Source organism: Carcharhinus amblyrhynchos, chromosome 6 (genome assembly GCF_965287045.1).
Source record: "Carcharhinus amblyrhynchos chromosome 6, sCarAmb.v2.hapA, whole genome shotgun sequence".
Taxonomy (NCBI): Eukaryota; Metazoa; Chordata; class Chondrichthyes; order Carcharhiniformes; family Carcharhinidae; genus Carcharhinus; species Carcharhinus amblyrhynchos.
In genome coordinates this window covers 30936693-30960985 of record NC_137329.1, presented here as the reverse complement: position 1 = coordinate 30960985, position 24293 = coordinate 30936693, and the positions used below count along the sequence as shown (strand labels likewise).

Genomic DNA, 24293 nt, shown 5'->3' with positions numbered 1-24293 from the left:
AACAATTTAGTATGATCAATGCACCTAAGCCGCACATCTTTGGACTGTGGGAGGAAATCAGAGCACCTGGAGGAAACTCACGAAGACACATGGAGAATGTGACCTAAGCCGGGAATTGAACCCGAGTCCCTGGCACTATAAGGTAGCAGTGCTAACCACCATACCACCGTGCCTCCCCCAAAAGGTTGTCACATTTTAATGTAATGGAGCAGTTCTTAGCTAAACTAAAAAGATGACATTATAGATTGAAAATGCTCCCATGCAGGCAGACAGCTCTACCCTCTGGGTGTATTTTAATAAAGTTTTGCAGTTATAAAGGAAGCCAAAGTGGTGCAGTGCTACCTCTCCGAGGCAATTTTTTCATTTTTCACCCGAATATGTTTTGGGCGACTTCCTACTAGATTGATGTGATAGACTTTGGCCCTAAATTTTCTGAAAAAAAAAGGTGGTTATGGCGCAATGCCAACTTACTGCACAAAGGATCAAGGAAATCTATCAGTGATTTACATCTGATCTGACTCCACACCAGAGTTTTCCCAATCTTTTACAATCTTCAGCAAGATGGCTGCTGCTCATTCGCAAAGCTATAGCATGCTGTGCAGAGACTGGTTTCCTGAAATGAGACTAGTTCAAACTGAGCTGCAAACTTAGATCCAAAATTTTAGCTGCAGCAGGATCCAATATCATATTTCTGATCTTTTATGGTGAATTTTAAAACTTTTCCTCACTGCGATTTTTCTGCATTTTGGGAATACATTTATATGACGCCAGAATGATTTCCATTAAAATTGGAAAAGCTTCCAAAATCGTATGCATGTAAACATGCTGGGGTGATATTTCGCATTGTGTTCAGCTGCTGGAGATCCTAACATGATGAAGGTCGGACCAAAAGAGAAAATGCTGGAAAATCTCAGCAGGTCTGGCAGCATCTGTATGGTGAGGAAAGAGCTGACGTTTTGAGCCCAAGCAACCCTTTGGTTTCAGATTCCAGCATTCACAGTAATTTGCTTTTATCCATTCATGGGATATAGGCGTCACTGGCTGGTTCAGCATTTATAAACCATCCCTGAGGGCAGTAAAGAATCAACCACATTGCTGTGGGTCTAGAATCATATGTCAGCCAGCCCAGGGTAAGGACAGTAGATTTCCTTCCCTAAAGGACATTACTGAACCAAATGGGTTTTTATGACAAATGACAGTGGCTTCATGGTCATCAGTAAACTCTTTATTCCGGATTCTTATTGAATTTAAATTTCACCAGCTGCCATGGTGGGATTCGAACCTTAGTCCCTAGAGCATTACCCCGGATCTCTGGATTACTAGTCCAGCAACAGTACTACTACATTATTGTCTCGCCAATGCTGGTTTAAGGCAAGGTGTCTTCTCGGTTAAAGAGGTTGAAGCTTGCATTAGGAATGGCCACCCAAAGCTTGTTAAATCACACCCTCAATTTTTTCCATTTTCTTCAACAGTATGAAACCCATTACAATACTTAGCATCATTGAATCCCTGCAGAGCAGATGGAGACCATTCGGCCCATCGAGTCTGCACCAACTCTCTGACAGAGCATCTTACCCAGGCCCAATTTCCATAACTCAACATATTTACACCACTAATTCTCCTAACCTATACATCTTAGGACACTAAGGTCAATTTAGCATGGCCAATCAACTTACCTGCACATCTTTGGACTGTACGAGGAAACTGGAGCACCTGGAGGAAATTTATACAGGCATTAAGGGAGAAGGTGCAAACTCCACATAGTCACCCAAGCTTGGAAAAGAATCTGGGTACCTGGTGCTGTGAGGCAGCAGCACCAACAACCATCATACCACCCGTTTCTACCTCTCTTCAGCTCTGAGGAAGAGCTGTATGGACTCAAACGTGTTCCTCTCTCTGCAGATGCTGCTGGATATTTCCAACATTTTCTGTTTCAAACTCTCAAACAGCAAATGTTCATTTGCTGATCACGCTGGGAAGACGTTCTCTGAAACACAATGTCTGAAATTTCACTCACATTCTGGCAGCACTTATTCCACAAATTCTCTGAGGACTTCACCCAAAAAGAGGAAGCACTGGCCTACTTCCACCTGTCAATGGGAGAAAGGGAATTCTTGGGCACGGTCATAATGCTAAAGGATCCCCTTGATCTGCATGAGGAAAAGGAGGAAACCATCAGGGCAGTGCCAGCACAGTGGCACAGTGGTTAGTACTGCTGTCTCACAGTGCCATGGACCCAAGTTTGATTCCTGGCTTGGGTCACTGTCTGTGTGGAGTTTGCACATTCTCCCCGTGTCTGCGTGGGTTTTCTCCGGTGCTCCGGTTTCCTCCCAGAGTCTGAAAGACGTGCTGGTTAGGTGAATTGCCATGCAAAATTCTTCCTCAGCATACCCGAAAGAGGTGATTTTCACAGTAACTTCATTGCAGTGTTAATGTAAGCCTACTTCTGACAAATAAATAAACTTTACTTTTAACTGCTCCTGGAGAGAGAAAGAGAGACAGAGACAGAAACAGACAGAGAGGGAAAGACATGAGGCAAGGATTCTACTTTCCCTCTAGAGAACCATTAGACCATAGATATAGGGGCAGAATTAGGTCATTAGGCCTGTAGAGTCTGCTTCACTACTCAATCATGCCTGATAAATATCTCAAGCCCATTCTCCAGCCTTTTCCCTGTAATCTTACCAATCAAGAAGCTATCTATCTCTGTCTTAAATATACTCAATGACCTAGGCTCCACAGCCTTCTGCAGCAATGAATTCCATAAATTTACCACCCTCTGGCTGAAGAAATTCTTCCTCAATTCGGTTCTAAAGAGCTGTTCCTTTATTCTGAGGCTGTGCTCTCAGAGCCTAGTCTCGCCTACTAATGGAAACATCTTCCCCACATCCACCCTATGCTGCCCTTTCAGTATTCTACGTTTGTTCTCCTGTAGACTTCCTCCACCTGGACCTCCAGTGCTGTGCCCAAGTTTCTGTGCATTTTCTCTCTCCATCCCTCAGCCACCCTGCACTGTGCTACAATTTGCCAGCCAGCATTTGAGTACAAAACCTGGAGAATTCTGGATTAGCAACTCCAGACAAGGTCAAATCATGGCAACCAGCAATTAAAGGGAATATAGTGAGCTGAATCCGACCTTTCAAACTGCACCCATTGAGCACACATTTCTACTCTACAGCCAGCATAACCCTTGCTGCCTCAAATGTTTTAAAATTTATTTATTAGTGCCACCATTAGGCTTACATTAACACTGCAATGAAGTCAGTGTGAAAATCCCCTAGTCACCTCACTCCGCCGCCTATTCGGATACACTAAGGGAGAATTTAGCATGGCCAATGCACCTCATCAGCATGTCTTTCGGACTATGAGTGGAAACCAGAGGGCACACCTGGGGGAAACCCATGCAGATACGGGGAGAATGCACAGACTCCACACAATGATCCAAGCCGGAAATCAAACCCGGGTCCTTGGAGCTGTGAGGCAGCATTGTTAACCACTGTGCCACTACACAAATTATAGTTTAATGGCTCTAAATGCTAATTTTTATTTATAAAGAGGGACCTGCAGAAGAAATGGATGGCTTTCATCGGAACCCGATAACGTGCGCTGATTTCCACTGATTTTTTTTTTACGTGGGTGAGATTCACAGGAAACTTTGGCTGAAGTACAGCACAGAGCTAATGGAAACGTTGGCACAATTTGCTGGTCACGCCACTTGAGAAGATTCCAGGCCATGTGTGTCGACCAAAGTTGAAACCATTTCGAGGCAACCCAAAATATGGAGTGAAATGTCCCATTAGTATTACCTTTGACCTTCACGGGGCACTCCAACTTCCTGTTGCTCTGATGTGAATGTGGCATGTAGCCACCGTCACCCTGGTAATGAACAATGGGCAAACAGTGTCTGTATTCAGAAGCGGAATACAGAAATTGTACTCCACGCTTAACCCTTTTGCTGTTTGAATCTCATTGACCCGGTGCCCCGCGAGCAGCACATAGCCTGGATTGTTCAGACGTTCTCCCAAACGTTGCTATTCTCGTGCTGATTTCCCTTTTTTCATTTTTTTGCTGCAATTCATTACATGCTGACTAAAATGATCGTCTGCGGTAATTGCAACTGGCAGTCAGTCACTCAGACTACTGACCCCCACCTTTATCATGACAGACAAATGACAGTTGGTCCCACTAGAAATGAAAATGCTTTCCTTGTTTTTCCCTGTTAGGTCCACAACCCCTTTTGTCACTTCCGAAAATGTGGTTTTACACATAAGAAGGTGTTAGGCCACGACTGCCTGCATGTTATGACAGATAACATCATCAAATTGTATCTGTCTGGCGGTGTGATTGGCAGCCTTGCCAGCAACTGCCTGCATGACCGCACAAATTACCGAAACCCTGCTTCAGAAATTAATTTCTTAAATAAGAACATTCTGATAAGATTTGTATATTTAGCCTCATAATCAAAGGAGACTGCTTCTGAAACAAAATAAGCTGTTTAAAATAAAACATTCCCAGTGCACTTGGTCCGAATATGTTTGCATCAATTTCCAATTTAATGTTGGCTCGAAATACAGGTTTGACAGATCTGATTTTCATCTGGTGAGGAATAATGCCAGGGAGTGATGAGAGTGTCTGGGAGTCTGGAATGTTCTGTCCAGGGAGTGTCAATGGGTGGGTGTTTCTAGCCATTCCAGCCAGTCAGAGCTTCTGGTCCCGCTGAAGGGGATTCTTCCCCCAGCCCTCCCCACCACCCCGTGGCATGTTCTCTGATGGCACGACAGATGAGCCATGCAAACTGCTGTAGACATTGGCAGGTCTGGCTTCCTTCACAGTAGGGGAGCCCGGGGGGGGGGGGAACGGTGCGGGGGTGGCATGGCGGCACAGTGGTTAGCACTGCTGCCTCACAGCACCAAGGCCCCGGGTTCAGTTCCAGCCTCAGGTCACTGTCTGGGTGGAGTTTGCACATTCTCCCTGTGTCTGCGTGGGTTTCCTCCGGTTTCCTCTCACAGTCCAAAGATGTGCGGGTTAGGTTGGTTGGCCATGCTAAATTGCTCCTTAGTGTCAGGGGATGAGCAGGGTAAATATGTGAAGTTACAGGAATAGAGCCTGGGTAGGATGGTGTTTGGTGCAGACCCAATGGGTCGAATGACCTCCTTCTGCACTGTAGGGATTTTATGGACTGGAATTTCCTGCCAGAAAACATGCCATGGGAAGATGGGGGCTGGAAAATCCCATCTCATGGGTGCATTCAGACATAGATTGTAAGGAAAATTTTCCAGCCATTCACACACCATCACCACTACAAATGAGGGCAGAGAATTTGGCGCTCAGCCAAATCTCCGTTCACTGCAATGGGACCGGAGAATCCTGCTGGTGTAAACGGCCAGAAAATTCCAGCGCAAATCCAGCCCACATAAAGCCTATACTTGTGCTTGGATTATTCTCAAAGATTTTCAGCTCCTGGCCCATGAGTGGGGGTGCCACACAACTCCCTGCTACTGAGTTAAGTTACTGATTCCTCCCCACTGGTGCCTGTTGGAAAGTGCAGATGGAAGCATCAGGTGAGGACTGGCTGAATTTAACTGTGACGCCCTCCTCCATGCTCAAATGGCCTGTGGGCTGATTTTCAACTGCTGTAACTTGGCAGAATCAAATTTTCATCCCATTGATTTCACCGACAGGCAGCTGGTTTGAAATGCTGGTTTTCCGCCCAGGGCCAAGTTAATATATAGGATGGTCAGTTATGACAGAGGGCATCCAGAGTCAGGAAACTCAATGGCATTGATATTAAAACCATCATGACGGGCAGAAGTGGGCTCTGGGGGGGGGAGGAAAAGTTTTTAAGTGAGAAACACATCTAAAAACCACTGCATGAGCTTGCTGTTATTTTTATGCTTTAAATTTTAAGTTTATTTATTTGTGTCACAAGTAGACTTACATTAACACTGCAAAGAAGTTACTGTGAAAATCCCCTAGTTGCCACACTCTGGCGCCTGTTTTTTTTGTGGGAGCGTTTAGCATGGCCAGCGTGTCTTTCGGACTGTGGGAGGAAATCGGAGCACAAAAAGGAAACACAGACACAGAGAGAACGTGCAAACTCCACACAGACAGTGACCCAAGCCGGGAACTGAATCCGGGTCCCTGGTGCTGTGAGGCAGCAGTGCTAACCACTGTGCCATCATGCTGCCCATACGGTGGCGGGTGGCATGCTGTGTGCGTCGTTCCCCTGGATATTTGGGATAGATTAACATATTTAAATCAAATTTCCATAGAGCAATCTGACAATTGTCTGGTGGATTTTCCAGAACTCAGGAAATCGGACAGTGTTAGGGAGATGAAAGCTCTCAGTTTAAGAAGCAAAGCACCTGTTTGTGGGTCTGGCTTCATTCAGCCTCCGCTCTGTTGCTTGAGGCCTCCTCTCTCCACACCCCTGCTTCCCCATGATCTGTGCCTCCATTCACACCCCACTGAATGATACTCTCTTGTCCCCACCGAACCAACCCCAGAACGTGCTTCCTGCCTCTAAATTGCTGAGGGCCATCCAGGAGGTTCCTGGTAGCGGCTGCCTGTCACTGCCTGACAGCTGACTAACCTGGATGGCTAAAAACTTTGAACAAAATTGTAATGATGATCTTCTGTTAAAATTGGCAGAACAACTGTGTCTTTGGCCTTGCTGGGTTATCCCCTGTTTTACAACACTCCACTGCACTCTCTCCCCCAACCCTGTAAATGAACAAGGGGAAGAGCAAGTGCCTTTGAAAGAGAAGGTTTTTGTTGGAGTGGGGGCAGGGCAACAGCAGTGAGGTGGGGTGATGAGCAGGGGTAATTTGCTTTCATCAAGGCACAGAATGTCACTGTTACAACATACATTGTTAACTCTGGGGTTTATAAATGGTTACCTTCCAAAAGAGGAAGAGAAAATAAGATTTACTAGAGGACTCTCACTATCTCTATGAAGAGTCAGAAAACAAGACACCACGTAATAGCAGGATACGAAGTAGGCCATGGTCTCCCGTTTTAGTTTGTGGTCCTAAAATTGAGCAGTTTTGTGCTACAAGCTTATGTCTACTCTGAACCGAACTGGACTGAGACACAAAGCATCCTTTCGTGCATCCGTTAAAGTGTAGAATAGATAATTTTTTACTCAAGTTAATATTTTTAAAAAATGACAGATTTGTGTGACGTGGAGGCTCAATGGTTAGCACTGCTGCCTTGCATCGCCAGGGACCTGGGTTTAATTCGTGGCTTGGGTCACTATCAGTGCACAGTTTGCATGTTCTCCCTGGTTATGCGTGGGTTTCCTTCGGGTGCTCTGGTTTCCTCCCACAGTCTGAAAGGAGTGCTGGTTAAGTGCATTGGCCATACTAAATTCTCCCTCAGTGTTACCCAAACAGGCGCTGGAGTGTGGCAACTAGGGGATTTTCACAATAATTTCATTGCAGTGTTAATGTAAGCCTGCTTGTGACACTAATGAATAAACTTTAAAGTTTAAAAGATAATCTCTGTAGAATTAGTTTGATTTTGCTTATTACAATAGACATGTACACCTTATAGTCCAGGCTGCATCAGAGTTTCAGCATCTTTCAGGCTGCTAAGTGTGATACTTTATAAAGTCAGGATAGGGCAATGGTTTAGGCTACAGTTGACTGTCAAAATTGTTAAAGGTTTTTACAAAGTTTGCCTATTCCTTATGGCTGCCTCTCTTTTATATCATCAGAAAATTGACCAAGCTTGATTTTGATATTCATGTCATTTATTCAGAAGGATTGGAGATAACTAGATGGGCATTCACTCTCTCATATTCACTCAACATCCCCTCTGCTCTGATATTACATTTCTCACGAATATTCTCAATTTTCCTCTTTCTAGACAGACTTCTTATCCAGTTCCACGCTACTGTGGATTCTTGCAGCTTTAAGTTGAACTAGAAGTCTTTCGTCCAGAATTGTACCTTTAGTACCTTCTGCCAAGCCCCCCTTCTCGACCTCACTGGATCTTCCACTTCTACACCTATTCTGGCTCAGTCTAATTAAAAGATGACAATACAGGTAAAGCTCCAGCTCACACCTTTAGAGGTTCAAATCTCTTTTTAATCTCTTATCAATGTTCAATTGATATGTGTGTAGTTTTCCAAATGAGGCACGTCAAACTTCTTTTACAGTATTATAGTTCTGTAATATGTCCTCAGGCTCATACCTGAGGAGATATTAATAGCTTCATAATAATTTTCAACTGCACACAACATTGAATAATTTGAATAACGTTTTGAAAAAGATAATTGATTTGGATGAAACTGTATCTTTACAGATGCATATTGCAAAATGCAATGCCATTTTGCAATAGCATGATTGACAAAGCAAAATTCAAATCTAGTATTTGGCACTATGTATGATTGGCACAATATTGGGTGGGATTTACCCCCTCCTCCCTGTGTTTTGCAGTGGCAGAGGTGGCATACCATCTTCTGGTCCCACCACTCTCAATGGAGTTACGTGTTGTTCACATCTTTGGCCACTGGGTAACACCTGGCGATGAGGAGGGGCAGTAGATGCCATTGGCAGGACTAAAAGATCTCACCAACAGGAACTTCTGGAAAATCCCGCCCATAGGATGGTGATGTTAGAATATTTTACGACTGTTGCATTACTGACTGCATTTAAAAAGTTGCGGATTCCCTACATGCCTGCTACGCATATCTTTGGAAAACATCAAAACACTATTAACTGCTTCCTGTCCTCCACAAAAGTAATGGGAAGCAGAATTCCATACTAATAGTCCAGGACATTTAGAGAATTTATCATGAAAAGAATCTTGAGATACTATTGCTATATCATTGAGTTAATGAGATCTCAATGACCACCATTTGTTTGTCTTGAATAATCTCAGTTTTGAGGAAGTACTTAAATTATCAGCTAAAAGGAGGAGGTTTAGGTCGGGGCAAGGTTAAATTTCAAAATTACAGAACAACATTGGCTAGAATCTTATTGGTGGTGTTAAGTGTCCTTGTGGTAGGATTGGAGGTCTGTGGGACCTCCACTCAGAGGCAAGAGAGTTGAGCTTGCACAATGATGCAGTGGCTCGCCAGTTAGATATTCATGGATGAGGTACCTGGGTGGAGCCTGTGGATTAATATGTGGGAGCCAAGTTTATGCTGTGAAAGTTGCAGGAATATTCTGAGTAATCTGAAATATCCCCTTCCTCCAGCCTCGTATCGCGGTTCACTTCAACTAGCTCAGCTTTCATGCCCACATAGTTGCCCTTATTTAAACTTGAAATACTAGTCCTGGACCCACTCTTTCCCCCTTCAAATTGGAGGTAACATTCAATCAGATTGTAGTCACTGCCACCTACTCTGAGCCTCAAATCTGAGATCATTAATGAATCTTCTAACATTACACAATCCCCATAATTTGCTCTCTGGTTGGTTCCAGAACATGCTGCTCTAAGAAACTATATTAAAAGTATTCTATGATCTCTTCATCTAGGCTACTACTGTCAATCTGATTTTTCCAGGTAGATTGAAATTACCCATGATTATTGACATCCCTTTATTACAAGCCCAAATATTTCTTCTAGTGTACTTTGACCTACATTATGTTTATTTTTAGGGCACCTGTGGATCACTCCCACTAGTGATCTCTTTCCCCGACTATTCCTCATCTCCACCCTCTGATTCTACATCCTGGTCCCCTGAACCAAGGTCACCTTTAACTATTGCCTCAATGCCATCCTTAATTAACAGGGCTACCCCTCCACCTTTACCTAGCAGAGATGCTGAGTGGCATCCCTGTTTCTCTTGATGTGCGCATGTTTCTGTTTTAGATAACCTTAGGCTTTTAAATAACAATGGGCCTGAGGATTGGGAGCAGTTTAAAATTCAGCAAAGGAAGACCAAGGAATTGATTAAGAAAGGAAAATAGAGCATGAAAGAAAACTGGTGAGGAACATAAAAACTGACTGTTAAAGTTTCTATAGCTCTGTACAGAGAAAAAGACTGACAAAAACAAATGTAGGCCCCTTAAAGGCAGAAACAGGGAGCTCATAATGGGGAACAAAGAAATGGTGATGAATTATGTTTGTTCTTTGCTTCAGTCTTCACAAAAAAAAGACGCAAATAATGTACCAGAAGTGCTGAGAGAAACAATTTGTAGTGAGGAGCTGAAAGAAATCAGCATTAGTAGAGAAATGGTTTTGTGGGAATCAATGGGATTGAAGGTGGATAAATCTCCAGGCCCTGATAATCTTCATCCCAGAGTATGCAAGGAAGTGGCCCTAAAATAGTACATCCATTGATGGTTATTTTCCAAAATTCTTTGGACTCTGGAATAGTTCCTGCAGACTGGAGGGTAGTTTATGTAAGCCTGCTATTCAAAAAAGGGAGGCAGACAGAAAACAGAGAACTATAGACCAGTCAGCCTAACGTTGGTACTGGGGAAGTTGCTGGAATCTATTGTCAAGGATTTCATAACTCGGAATTTGGAAGGTAGTGGTATAACCAGGCAAAGTCAACATGGATTTACAAAAGGGATTTCATGTACGACAAATCTATTGGAATTTTTTGAGGATGTAACTAGTAGAGTTGACTGAGGAGAACCAGTGGACATGGTTTATCTAGACTTTGAGAAGGCTTTCGTCAAGGTCCCATATAATAGACTACTATGTAAATTTAAAACACATGGGTTTGCAGGTAATGTCTTGAGATGGATAGAAAGCTGGTTAGCAGATAGCAAGCAAAGAGTCGGCATAAATGGCTGTTTTTCTGATTGGCAGTAACTAGTGGGATTCCACAGGGATCTGTGATAGGACCACAACTATTCACATTATATATTAATGATTTGGAAGAGGAAACTGAATACATTATCTCCAAATTTGCAAATAGTTGGGTGGGAGGGTGAGCTGTGAGGAAGATGCAGAGGTGCTTCAGCGTGATTTGGACAGCCTGAGTGTGGGTGTTTGCATGGTAGATGCAATATAATGTGGTTAAATGTGAGGTTATCCATTTTGGTAGAAATAATAGGAAGGCAGATTATTACTTGAATAGGTGGAAATTGAGAGAGATGGATACTCAATCAGACCTTGGAGTCCTCCTGCATTAGTAGCTGAAATTAATTGTGAAGGACAGCAGGCAATAAAGAAGGTAAGTGGTATGTTGGCCTTCATAGAGGATTTGAGTATAGGGTTAGGGATGTTTTGCTGCAGATGTGTAGGGAGTTGCTGAGGCCACGTCTGGAATATTCTGTGCAGTTTTGATGTCCTTATCTGAGGAAAGATGTCCTTGCTGTAGAGGGAGTGCAGTGAAGAATTACCAAGCTGATTCCAGGGATGGCAGGTCTGTCTTTTGAGGTTAGGATTATATTAATTGGAGTTTAGAAGTGTGAGAGAGGATCTCATAGAAACTTATAAAATTCTAATAGGGTTAGACAGGATGGATTCAGAAAGAATATTCCCAATGGTGGGGGAGTCCAGAACTAAGGGTCATAGTTAGAACTGAGGTGAGGAGAGATTTCTTCACCCAGAGAGTGGTGAATGTGTGGAATGCATTACCACAGAATGCAGATGAGGCCAAAATGTTATCTGATTAGATATAGCTCTTGGGACTAACAGGATCAAGGGATATGGGGATCAGGGTATTGAACTCAGTGAGCAGCCATGATCAAAATGAATGGCGGAGCAGGCTCAAAGGGCTGAATGGCCTACTCCTGCTTCTAGTTTCTATGCATGCAGCTAGTTGGTGAGGCCTTCTGTACCAGCTGTATCCTGAAATCATTTGACTGAAGAGTCAGCTGGAAGTTTAGGTCAACACAAAAACAGAAAATGCTGGAAAAACGCACCAGGTCTAACAGCATTTGTGGAGGGAGAATAGATGTGGAGATGCCAGCGTTGGACTGGGGTAAACACAGTAAGAAGTCTCACAGCACCAGGTTAGAGTCCAACCAGTTTATTTGATAGTAATCCCACAAGCTTTCGGAAACGGTGTCCCTTCGTCAGGTGTGTGGAAGGTTCAGAGTAGATTCTGGAAGGTACTCAGAACCTTCCACACACCTGACGAAGGGCCACCGTTTCCAAAAGCTTGTGGGATTACTATCAAATAAACTGGTTGGACTCTAACCTGGTGTTGTGAGACTTCTTACCGAGGGAGAATAGAGCCAATGTTTCGAGTCGGCTCTAACGAAGGGCCATCCTCACTCGTAACATTGAATCTATTTTCCCTCCACAGATGCTGTCAGACCTGTTAAGATTTTCCAGCGTTTTCTGTTTTTGTTTCAGATTCCAGCATCCACAGTATTTTGCTTTTATCCTGGATGTTTAGGTGGTGAGATTGGTCATGGAAGTAATCCTTATCCCGGCCTCCACGTTTGAAGATGGGCCTTGGTGCATTTTATCTCACTGTATCAAATCATAAAAACTAAATGTCCGGGAGGGAATTAGCTGTCTCTCTCTGTCTCTTTGATAAATCATCCTCAGGGTCTCTGGATTTTACTTTACTGTTTTACCTTCACCTCTGCTGATTTTTTTTTTACACACACACGCACAGAGCACTGTCTGTGCACTTGACCTTGAACTGGCCAATCAAGCAACTTTGCTGTTGTTTGTTGCTGCTGATTCCCATTAGGATTCATCGACTGGCCTCTGTTGCTTTGGCCTGTCAGCTGTTGATGACTGCTCTGAACCAATGCAGCGTTTTAAAAAAAAAAGCTCCGACTGGAACACCATTAACTTTTCACGGCTGTTGCTGAACCAGGAAGTGGTGGAATTGAGATCCTGTAACGCGATTTGTTATTCGGGCACATCTGTAACTTTTTGGAACAAGATGAGGAAGCCCTAAAATCTGCCAGGACTGCAATGCTGTGAACTGCTTGCCAGTTGCCTCCCCTTCTGTCTGAAAAGGTCAAATCCACGCAATGCCCTTAAAATTCCAGTTTCTGAATTGCTCTCAGGGTTAAACAAATACATTATCTAAATTAACGTTTAAAGCCTCTCGGCCTTCCTTCAGATATATGACTATTCATGACTCCATCTGCTGTGCTATTTCACTAAAAATAGAATTCTTTGGCCTCCGCTCCACCATTATTTAGTCCCTCAGGCGTGTTGAGAAATGCTTCGGTCCTGTTTTCGACCAGCACCCAACATTACCACAAAAGGTCAATACCCAAAGTATACTTTGTTTACAGTTAAGAAGAAGACTCTTTAACCGGCATCTGTGCATTCCTCTTTCATTCTCTCTCCACCCCCCCTTCCCCCCCCACCCCCTCCCCTCCCCAACCCCCGCCACCACCCCCCATTTGTTTTCTCTCTCCTTTCGAATACTGTACATGAATTCCGATCTGATCGTAGAACTGTTGGTGCTTGTATTGCAGCTGCATGCATTGTTAGGACTTGCCAAGGCTCATTAAAGCTCTAAGCGATAAGCAGTGAAGGACAAATTACACTACTGTATCTGGGAAAAAGAAAAGTTACATGTCACATTTTTCATAAAGTATTTGCTTTTGTTTGGTAACAATTCTGGCCGTTTAAAGTTTTAATGCTTAAACATTATCTGCCGTTATCAGCCTTGTTGAAAATAGGCAGCGTTCAGTCTTTTTTTCACTCCCACATTAACAGTTGACTACCCAAGGGCTAAATGTGAGGTTGAAGCTTTTAATTAACAATGGGAGGCAAGGCAGCCATTGAATGCACTCACCCTTTCTCTCCTTGTAATGTTGTGGCAAAAATCGTGGAGTCAAATCTCATTAACAAACCTGACAATAGGACCTGTGGACTCTATACTGCTTATCAGGAGAACCTGCTATGTAACAGCCTCTCTTAGGAATATGATGACTCAGAACATAAATACTGCACAAAAGGAGCTTTTATATTGGCGTTGTCTGTAATTCGAATTCTAGCAGGCCAGCATCTGTGAGCCAGCTCCCATTGTTTATATCTGGGTCAGTTACCCCCACGGCAGAATTACAGGCCCGGATTTTCATGGACCAGCTTGTCCGACATTGGGATCGAAGGATAGGATTTAGCTATCAAAATGTTTGCTGCCATTTCAAGGATGCTATTCTCCCAGAATCCCAATTAAAATGGTGGGAGTATTGAAGACTGCACATATAGAGTGGGTTGAAAAAAAAATACACACACGACAGGTTGGCGTTTCCAATGACTTGTCGGGTTGTTTGTGATGCTGAGCTATGGAACTAAGGAGATCCCAGGTACACATTAGGTCTTTCCAACCACTGGTCTTACAAGATGGAATATTTGCTTTCAGGTTGCCACTGCATGCCCTCACGACCTATGTGTTGGAGCCAGATGATCTTTCACCCCCAGAGTCCCAACATCAAAGCAGTTGGTGCCTTGTTCATAGAATCATTCGGCCCATTGAGTTTACACTGATTCTCCAACAGTGCATTTTACGAGGCTCACCCCCACCCTATCCCCACAACCCTACACATATAATCCCCCAACCTTCGCATCTTTGCACACTACAGGGCAGTTTAACATGGCTAGTCCACATAACCTGCACATCTTTGGATTGTGGGAAGAAACCAGAGCATCCAGAGGAAGACACTGGCAGAACATGCAAACCCCATACGGTCACCCAAGGCCAGAATTGAACCTAGGTTCCTGGCACTGTGAGGCAGCAGTGCTAACCACTGTTGGCTGATCTCACCAAGGCTGCCAAATCAACAGCTACCTGCATGTCCATGGACAAGTGAAGAACAATATCAATCACAATTCCTGCTTAATATCCAATGATCCTTGCAGGAAAGTGTGAGTGTGTGTCTGTGTATATGAGGTATTGTGAATATGTATGAGGGAGTGCAAGTGTGCCTGATGGATGTGAGAAAGTGTATGCGTGCAAGAGTGCGAATGTATGTGACAGAGTGTGCAGGTGTGTGTGTGAGAGAGAGAGAGTGCTAGTGTGTATGAGAGTGTAAGTACATGTGAGAGAGAGAGTGTGTGAGAGAGAGTGAGTGTGTATGAGAGAGTACGAGTGTGTGCAAGAGAGTGTGAGAATTTGAGAGAGTATGAATGTGAGAGCATGAAAGCGTATAATGGAGTATCAGTGTGTTGGGGGGGATGGTGGGGTGTTTGTGAGGGGGGGTTTAATGTGAGGGGACATGTGTATGTGAGGGGGGTGCATGTGAGGGGGGTGCATGTGAGGGGGGGTGTTTGTGAGGAGGGTGTATGTGGGGAAGTGTTATGTGAGGAGGATGTATGTGAGGGGGGGTGTATATGTGAGGGAGTGTAATGTGAAGGGTGTGCATGTGAGGGGGCTGTGCATGTGAGGGGGGGTGCATGTGAGAGGGTGTGTATGTGTGGAGTGTGTATGTAAGTCGTGTGTCTGGGGGGGTGTGTCAGGGGGGTTTATGTGAGGAGGGTGTGTATGTGAGGGGGTGTATATGTGAGGGGGATGTATGCACGAGGTTGTGTATGCGCAGGGGTGTGTATGTGAGGGGGATGTATATGAGGGAAGGTGTATATGAGGGGGGGATATATGTGAGGGGGGTGTACATGAGGGGGGTGTTTGTGAGGGGATGGGTATGTGAGGGGGAGGTATATGAGAGAAGGTGTATATGAGGGTGATATATGTGAGGGGAGTGTACATGAGGGTGGGTGTATGTGAGGGGGGTGTGGGTAGTGTGTATGTGAGGAGGATGTATGTTAAGGGGGGTGAGTATGTAAGGAGGGTGTGTATGTAAGGGGGTGTGTATGTGAGGGGGGTGTGTATGTGAGGCGGGTGTGTCTGTAAGGGGAGGTGTCTGTGAGGGAGAGCTCTCTATTTGAGTGGGTGTGTGTTTATGGGAGTGGGTGTGTATACATCAGGGACCGAAAGTATGAAGTGTGAGTGTGTGAGAGGATGTGTATGTGAGGAAGTATGTGAAGGAGTGTGAATGTGAGGGAGTGCATGTGCATGAAGGAGTATGTATGTGTCTAGGAGGGAGTGCATGAGGGACTATGTGATGGAGTGTGAGTGTGAGGGAGAATATGTATGTTGGGCGGGATTTTCTGCTGCCCCCGTGATGTGTTTTGCAGCAGTGGCCCACTATTTGTCAGCAGTGGGATCTTCCTGTCCCGCCGCTATCAACAGGTTTTCCCATTGTTCACATTCTTCACTGCTGGTGAACCCACGGCAGGGGTACGGGGTGGGGGGGGGGGGGGGGGAGGGGGTGAGTCACCAGTTCATGGAACAGGACGATCTTGCTGGTAGGAAGAGCCAGAAAGTTTGGCTGTTGGGTGAAGGCAAAACAAAGGGCACAGAAAAATAGGCAAAAAAACACCCACTGCTTAGGCTCACTCATGATCTTTTGGGTTGGGTACTGAAGGAGAATCCAGGCCCATGGAATGTCCCACAGTATAATCACAATCATACCTGAGGGAGGCAGTGGTCTATGAGGCAGAACATAGGGAAACATGCTACTTCAGCATTGACACTGCCTGCCTTCAATCCAGCTGGCTGAGAAGTCATAGGCAGCATGGCCATCATTTCCTGCTAATGTTTAACCTGTGGGTAAAGCTTCCCACACTGGCAGTACAGAAAGTCACAACTTAGTAACTGCTAGGCATGCACACATGCACACAGACACACATGCACATACATACACACGCACACACACACTTGCAAGCATAAATGGCTTGCTTTTATATAATGTTTTTCACATCCATAGCACTTCACAGCCAACTATTAACTTTTCAAGCATTGTCGCTGTAATTTTGTAAAACGAACATGGCAGCCAATTTGCACACCAGAGGCCCCATCACCAGATTCATCACCAAATAACCTGTTTTGGTAAAGCCAGTCAAAGGGTAAATGTTGTCCAGGATGCGGGGAGGGTAGTGCCATTGGAATTCAACAGAGCTTAGTTTCACACCCTCACTGACAGGGCAGCACCATCTCAGTACTGCACCTGGATGCAAACATGCACATAGCTACAGGCTAATAAATGGTTGTACACAGACAAATCCATTTGCTTTGGGACTTTGATTACCGTAAAGATCATCATCTCCCAGTGTGGCGGTTTTGTACAGCCTATGACACCAGCCAGTATCACTCCCACATTCCATGGGATTTACTGGCGGGGTTCACCTCTGTCTATTCATTTAGCCTTTAGGAGACCTGAGGCAGATTTTAAACGTAAGGAGCAGGACTGCACTGAGCCACACTGCATAACCCCATAAGCCTGCATAAGGAGCTGATATCCTGTTCTGCAATGCAACATCCAGATCTATTTTTCATGTTGATGTTCATTCAGCCCTTAAAGTGTTAAGTTTGCTGTGTTTAGAAAAAAAAAACATCTCAAGTGCTCAGACTGGCATTCAATATAATGTTTTGGCTTCCATCCCAGAATTCTTTGTTGTGGCACATACCTGGAGCTGTAATGGGCTGAGTCCAGACGCAGCTGCAGCTGCCATTGTCGACGGAATGAGCTGCACAGGGTAGCTATCACCTGTCGATGAAGAACAATGCACACAGGTTCAGACAATAAGCAAAGAATAGCACCAAACATGTGCCAACAGAACCTCTGCCGCTGCCTTTGCATCACTGAGTCCGAACATCTGCCTGAACAAAAGCCTCAGCTGAGCAGAAACATGCCGTGCAGACTTGGAACTTTTGTTCACAGATGGTTCATAGGCAAACTGGTGAAAAAAAGAGAACAAATTGGGAAAGGTCTGTTCTTTTCATTTTAAGGGGAAAAAATAGATTTACACACATACTCGCGTGCACAAACATACATGTGTGCAAATGCACACACACATACAAGCATATTCACACATGCATACACATATACAAACACACACATATAAACACACATGTACAAATACACACACATGCATACAAACATGTGCATACAAACACAAATGTACAAATATACACACATATACAAACATATGCACACACAGACACACATACAAATACACACACATGAACACAAACACATGCACACACAGACACATGTACAAACACACATATACAAACACACACACACAAACATATGCAAATACACGCACATTATCACAAACAGACAGACACATGCACACACACACACACACACACAATTGTTGGTTCTTGTCAATTAATTTTAATTCAGACAACAAATTTTAGGTTACTAAAGCACATCTCATAAACACTTCCAAGTTGTATCAAACAACCTCACCCCAACCCATTAACCACCTCGAAGGTGACTGTCAGCATTCTGGCACGCCGGAATAAATAGATGTCAATCAAATGTTTTAATTAATTAACACCAATCTTTTAAAATATACATATAGTGTATACAGTGCGAGTTTTTAGGAGTCATTTTCAAGGTCCAAAAAGGAATAATAGTAGCACCTCAAATCAACAAATATTACTATATTGGAGGGAAGGAAAATTAAGTAAGTATAAATTTGTTGAATTGCTAGTACAGTTGCTCCTGTCACTCTGCAGAGATACTGTTCCTTTAAGTGAATTCCTTCAGTTAGGAAGCAGACTTGAGGACATCACAAATGAACTACTGGGCTACCTCATGTAAAGGTGCACTGCATATTCAGGTGAAGAAAACTAGTCATGTGATCCATTGGTTCTTCTGCTACACATCTTGTGAGCATCTCAAAACACCCCAAACCACAAGCTTTCAGTGACAGAAAGACTGACCAATTCTTGGGGAAGGAACATGCCTTTGACTTCCTTTCCAAACTAGACATGTTCTCTTCCACCTTTTTCCATTGGAGAAAATGATACAAAATTCTGAGGTCACATACCACCTGACTTGAGAACAGCTTCTTCCCTGCTGCCGTCAGACTTTTGAATGAACCTACCTCGCACTGAGTTGATCTTTCTCTGTATTCTAACTATATTAGAAATAAATCCATTTTCTCTCCTTTCCTTCCCTACATACCGATGGGCTTGTCTGTATAGTGTGCAAGAAACAATACTTTTCACAGTAAACTAATACATGTGACAACAATACCTCAAATCAAATCAAAATATTGTCCAGTTAAGTTGAAGAAACAAGAAAATACAAATTGTAAGTGGAAGCTTGAAGTGGCAGTAATAGGAAGGGACAATGATTGGAATTGACATCAGAAAGACAACATCAAAACAAATTAACCAACATCCACTGATTTAAAATCAAACTTGATGCAAAATTAAACATCACGGGGAAAAAGTGACAATTGGTCAAAATTGGCAACAAAAGGGAGGCCATTAAATTGACCCAAGATAATAGCAACACAGACTTCAAACTGACAAACTCATAATCCTCATAAGTGTGGTTCTATGTTGGAGGTAAACATCTAAGCTTGATGGTTGGTGGAACTTCATCAATACTTCTAAAACACTAGCTGTAAACATGCTGCCAATATGGACTCTTTCAAAGAAGACAATGTTGAAATTTGAGATGTCAAACTGACATTCCAGTGCTGATCTGTCCAGTTTTTGCCAAACCGCCTGCAAAAGACTAAACTGACCAAGGGCTACTTCATTCACATGTTTGTACTATTGACAATGCTAATAGAGGAGTTATCAGGGCTGTACCTAATCCTCTCTTGCTCAATCAAAAAGGTAATGGTAACTGGGCTATGATACAGGCATGTTCTAAGAACAGTTACTGTGCATGTTCCCCTTTTAAATTATTCCATTATGAAAGAAGCACGTCAAAAAAAAGTGACAGCTGGCCTAGAAGAACAAGAATGTGATTAAAACCTATCTATTTGATTGACCTTTTGGTTATCTTCCCTAATATCTCCTTATGTATCATCATGTCAAATTTTTCTTTCAAACACTTCCATGATGTGCCTTGGGATATTTTGTTACAGGATAGGAACTATGTAAATGCAAGTTCTGCATAACATATAGGAGCGAAATTAGGTCATTCGGCCCATTGAGTCTGCTCTGTCATTCGATCATGGCTGATATGTTTCTCAACCCCATTCTCCCACCTTTTCCTCTTACCAATCAACCTTTGATTCTCTTACTGATCAAGACCTATCTATCTCTGTCTTAAGTACACTCAATGACATGGTCTCCATAACCTTCTGCGGCAATGAATCCACAAATTCACCACCCTATAGCTGAAGAAATTCTTCCTCATCCCTTTGCTCTGAGGCTGTGCCCTCAGATCCTGATCTCTCCTACTAATGGAAACACCTTCTCCACATCCACTCTACCCAGGCCTTTCAGTATTCTGTAAATATCAATGAGATCTCCCCTCATCTTTCTAAATTTCATCAAATACAGACCCAGGGTCCTCAAATGCTACTCATATGTCAAACCTTTCATTCCTGGGATCATTCTCATGAAGCTCCTCTGGACACTCTAAGGCTAGCACATCTTCCTTAGATAAGAGCCTCAAAATTGCTCACAATATTCCAATTGTGGTCTGACCAGAGCCTTGTAAAGCTGTAGCAGTACATCCCAGCTTTTGTATTCTAGTTTTCTCAAAATGAATGCCAATATTACATTTGCCTTCCTAACTATCAACTCAACCTGCAAGTTAACCTTAGGAGAATCCTGAACCAGGACTCCCAGGTCACTTTGTGCCTCCAATTTCTGAATTCTCTCCCCAAATAGTCTATGCCTCTATGCTTCCCACCAAAGTGCATAACCTCATACTTTCCCACGTTATGTTCCATCTGCCACTTCTTTATCCATTCTCCTAACCTATCCAAGTCCAAGTAGTGTTGTAAAGCTGTCAGAAATTACTGTATTTATCAGTTTAAGTGCAAGCTGTAAGACATCATTGGGTTTAAAACAACGTATTATAGAAAAATATTGTAGAGTAGTATAAGCAAATTTCAATAACTTTAGCAGTCCAATGGCAAAGCATCAATGGGAGTTTCACACTCCATCTATACTTTCTCCGTGAAAGGAGGTCTTATCAGATGGAATAACATAGATATCACAAAGGAGGATCTGGTTTGTTTGCCCAGCTTAATAAGATAGGGGAAAAGTGATAGCTATAGTGGATCACCGATTAAAAAGGACAATTGTTGTCAGAATATTTTAGTAAAATTTATAATCTAAAAGATTTGTTTCAAAGCAAAAAGAATGACTGAAAAAATAGTTAATCAAGATTTATATTTCACATGCATTTTCATCAAGTTGGACTGCCAGCTATCGTTACTACTTTTTGTTCATAAGTGCACATGCAATAAGATGAAAGACTCAGGTCTGTAACTCTGCAAAAATGGAATCCAATGTTTCAAGTAGAAGGGTTAAAGGGAAAAGGAAAATTATCTGCAAGTTTGACCCTGCCTTCCTCACACATGCATTTCTAGTCAAATTCTGCATCTCCTGACCCAATGAATCAAACACGCATACAAATATCTGCACCTCATCAATCCATGCACCACTGTGAGAACATATATGCTTCATAAAGATCTCTCTCTTGGCTGCTCTCAAAGCTCTGCTACACTGCATTTCCTAATGCTACCTCGCCTTAGTGTCCTGTGGTATGGTACTTTAGAAGATCAGCATTTCTCTTCGGACAATTTAAATGATAAAGCCACAATATAAATTGATCATTCAGGTATGTTAGTTTTACAAATATTCATTTAAATCAGCAGAAGAGACCAACAGTGACAAATATGATATTGTGACTGTGTGTGTGTGGATTTACTTTTGTAAGGTGATGGGGTGGAGGGGCTTGGTGGCAGGTAGGGGAGATAAAGGGGAAACTCATCAGACACTGTTTAATATAATGTAGTAAAAAAAATGTTCATGTCAAACTCACTAAAATCAGAATTTGAAAATCCCCTACAGCAGCATTCTCACAGCTGTTTGTGTGACTGTGCTTATAAACAGCTGAATTCCTGCATTTGTTGGCCTTCCCTGTCATAGCACACTCTTGCCTACCACACCTTTTCGTGTTCAGGAACTCACCTGAAGCTCAAATGTTTCCCTCACCTGCCTAGATTTGTTATTTTTATTTCTAATTAAAAAGCTTAATTGTAAGACAAATTGTAACTGCAGTTGCCTGGCACAGGTCCAATTTTGAAAAAAAATTATGGTTTGCGTTGTTTGCATGACTTGTTATTTTTCACCAGATCATGGAATGCATTGTATTGTAAGGAGAGGGAAAGTAAAAGGACCTCCAGTGTGTTCATATACTCTAAGCAGTCAATTTAGAGGCATCTATGTTTCCCACATGATCACGATGGACCATGAAAATCTGTTAGTTTTCACGTACAGAAGAAAGCTTTAAATGAAGAATATTTTTACTCTTTTATTGCAATTGATTTTCTTCCTTCTTGTCTTGAACATGCTGGCGTATGGTTTCAACAGCATGTCTATTGCAAACTCATCACCTAAATATTCAACATCATTCCAGCAGCTTAGACAATGGCTGCAGGCAAACTATTGTATAGAATCATAGAATAAAATCATACAATCCCTATAGTGCAGAAGCAGGCCACTCAGCCAAGCAAGCCTGCACCGACTTTCTCTGACAGAGCATCCCACCTAGACCCCAGTCCTATAACCTCATGTATTTACCCTGCTAATCCCTCTAACCTACACATCCTGGAACACTAAGGGACAATTTACCATGGCTAATCCCCCTAATCTGCACATGTTGGGACATTAAGGGGCAATTTAGCATGGCCAATCCACCTAACTTGCACATCTTTGGACTGTGGGAGGAAACTGGAGCTCCCAAAGGAAACCCACGCAGACATGGGGAAAACGTGCAAATTCCACAGTCACCCACAGCTAGAATTGAACCCAGGTCCCTGGTACTGTGAGGCAGCAATGCTAACCACAGTCCCACCGTGCCACCACTGTAGAGGGCATTATCGCCACCCGGGATAATAAAACTCATCCGACATCCTCTGGTGCATCCCTTTAATATGGGTTCTTCTGCAGAAGGATCTAGATAGGCTGGGCGAATGGGCCAGGAACTGGCAAATGGAATTTAATGTTGGCAAGTGCGAGGTGGTCCACTTTGGTAGGAATAATGGTAGGAAGGATTATTACTTATGTGGAGAAAAACTGCAGCAGGCGATGGTGCAGAGGGACCTCGGGGTCCTTGTGCATGAGTCGCAAAAACCCAGCTTGCAGGTGCAGCAGGTGGTCAGGAAGGCGAATGGGATGCTGGCCTTCATAGCGAGGGGGATTGAATATAAAAGTAGGGAGGTCTTGCTGCGGCTATATAGGGCATTGGTGAGGCCGCAGCTGGAGTACTGTGTGCAGTTTTGGGCGCCGTACTTACGCAAGGATATTTTGGCCTTGGAGGGAGTGCAGAGGAGGTTTACTAGGCTGATGCCGGAGTTGAGGGGGTTGAGCTATGAGGAGAGGCCGAATAAACTAGGCTTGTACTCGTTAGAGTTTAGAAGAATGAGGGGAGATCTCATTGAGACGTATAAGATGATGAATGGGATGGATAGGATAGAGGTGGAGAGGCTCTTCCCGCTCAGAAAGGACAGTAGGACTAGGGGGCACAGCCTGAAGATAAAGGGGGGGCGGTTTAGAACAGAGTTGAGGAAGAACTTCTTCACTCAAAGGGTGGTGAATCTCTGGAATTCTCTGCCCGTTGAAGTGGTGGAGGCTACCTCGCTAAATATTTTTAAGGCGCGGGTTGATGGGTTTCTGATAAGAGAGGGGATTAAGGGTTATGGGGTGAGGGCGGGAATGTGGAACTGAGCCACGACAGATCAGCCATGATCTTATTGAATGGCGGGGCAGGCTTGAAGGGCCAGATGGCCTACTCCTGCTCCTATTTCTTATGTTCTTATTATGTTATCACAATTAAAGAGGGGGAATCCTGGCTGAGCTTCTCCTTAGTTCAATAGCACTGAGGCCAATTGTAGCACTCTTGTTGCTATTTGAGGAGTGCAGGAAGACGTTCCGAGCATTCAACTCAGCAAGACTGCTCCATCACTTTTTACTCACTTTGGCGATAGGAGCTACTTCAGCCCAGACTGAGGTTTCGGCATGGCTCAGCTTCTGAAATGGCCCGTGAACTTATCATCCAAAAAAACTGGCAAAAAAAAATATATTGCCCTTTTCTGTTTTAATCACCACTTCTAAGGATTGTTTTGTTTGCTTTTAACTCACCTTCCACTCTGTCACTCCTTGGCACGAAGTCAATGGGACATGCTGTAGCAATCTTTTTCAAATTTGTTCTTTGGATTAAGAATGCTTGCGTGAGGAACAATTCCTATTTAATTTGTTTGAAGAACACCAAGCATGTTCTGACAAGCTTCCATACTTCTGTTCCCTCATCGTGAAACACCACTGCCAGCAATTCAGAGTCACACAATAGAATGTTACACAGGAATGTCTTATCACTCACTGCTGCTCCATTTTTTAAGATAGACTATGTATATAG

The 24293-nt window shown here is 43.4% G+C and overlaps 1 protein-coding gene across 10 annotated transcripts in view; it reads right to left on the bottom strand.

Annotated features, from left to right (window-relative positions):
* sox6 (SRY-box transcription factor 6) overlaps nucleotides 1–24293 on the bottom strand; it is a 615141-nt gene that overhangs the window by 94129 nt on the left and 496719 nt on the right. For all 10 annotated transcript variants that reach the window (XM_080190145.1, XM_080190148.1, XM_080190144.1 and 7 more), the window contains one exon: nucleotides 17353–17432. In XM_080190145.1, coding sequence (XP_080046271.1) covers nucleotides 17353–17432 — 80 coding nt within the window. The remainder of the gene's footprint in view (nucleotides 1–17352; nucleotides 17433–24293) is intronic.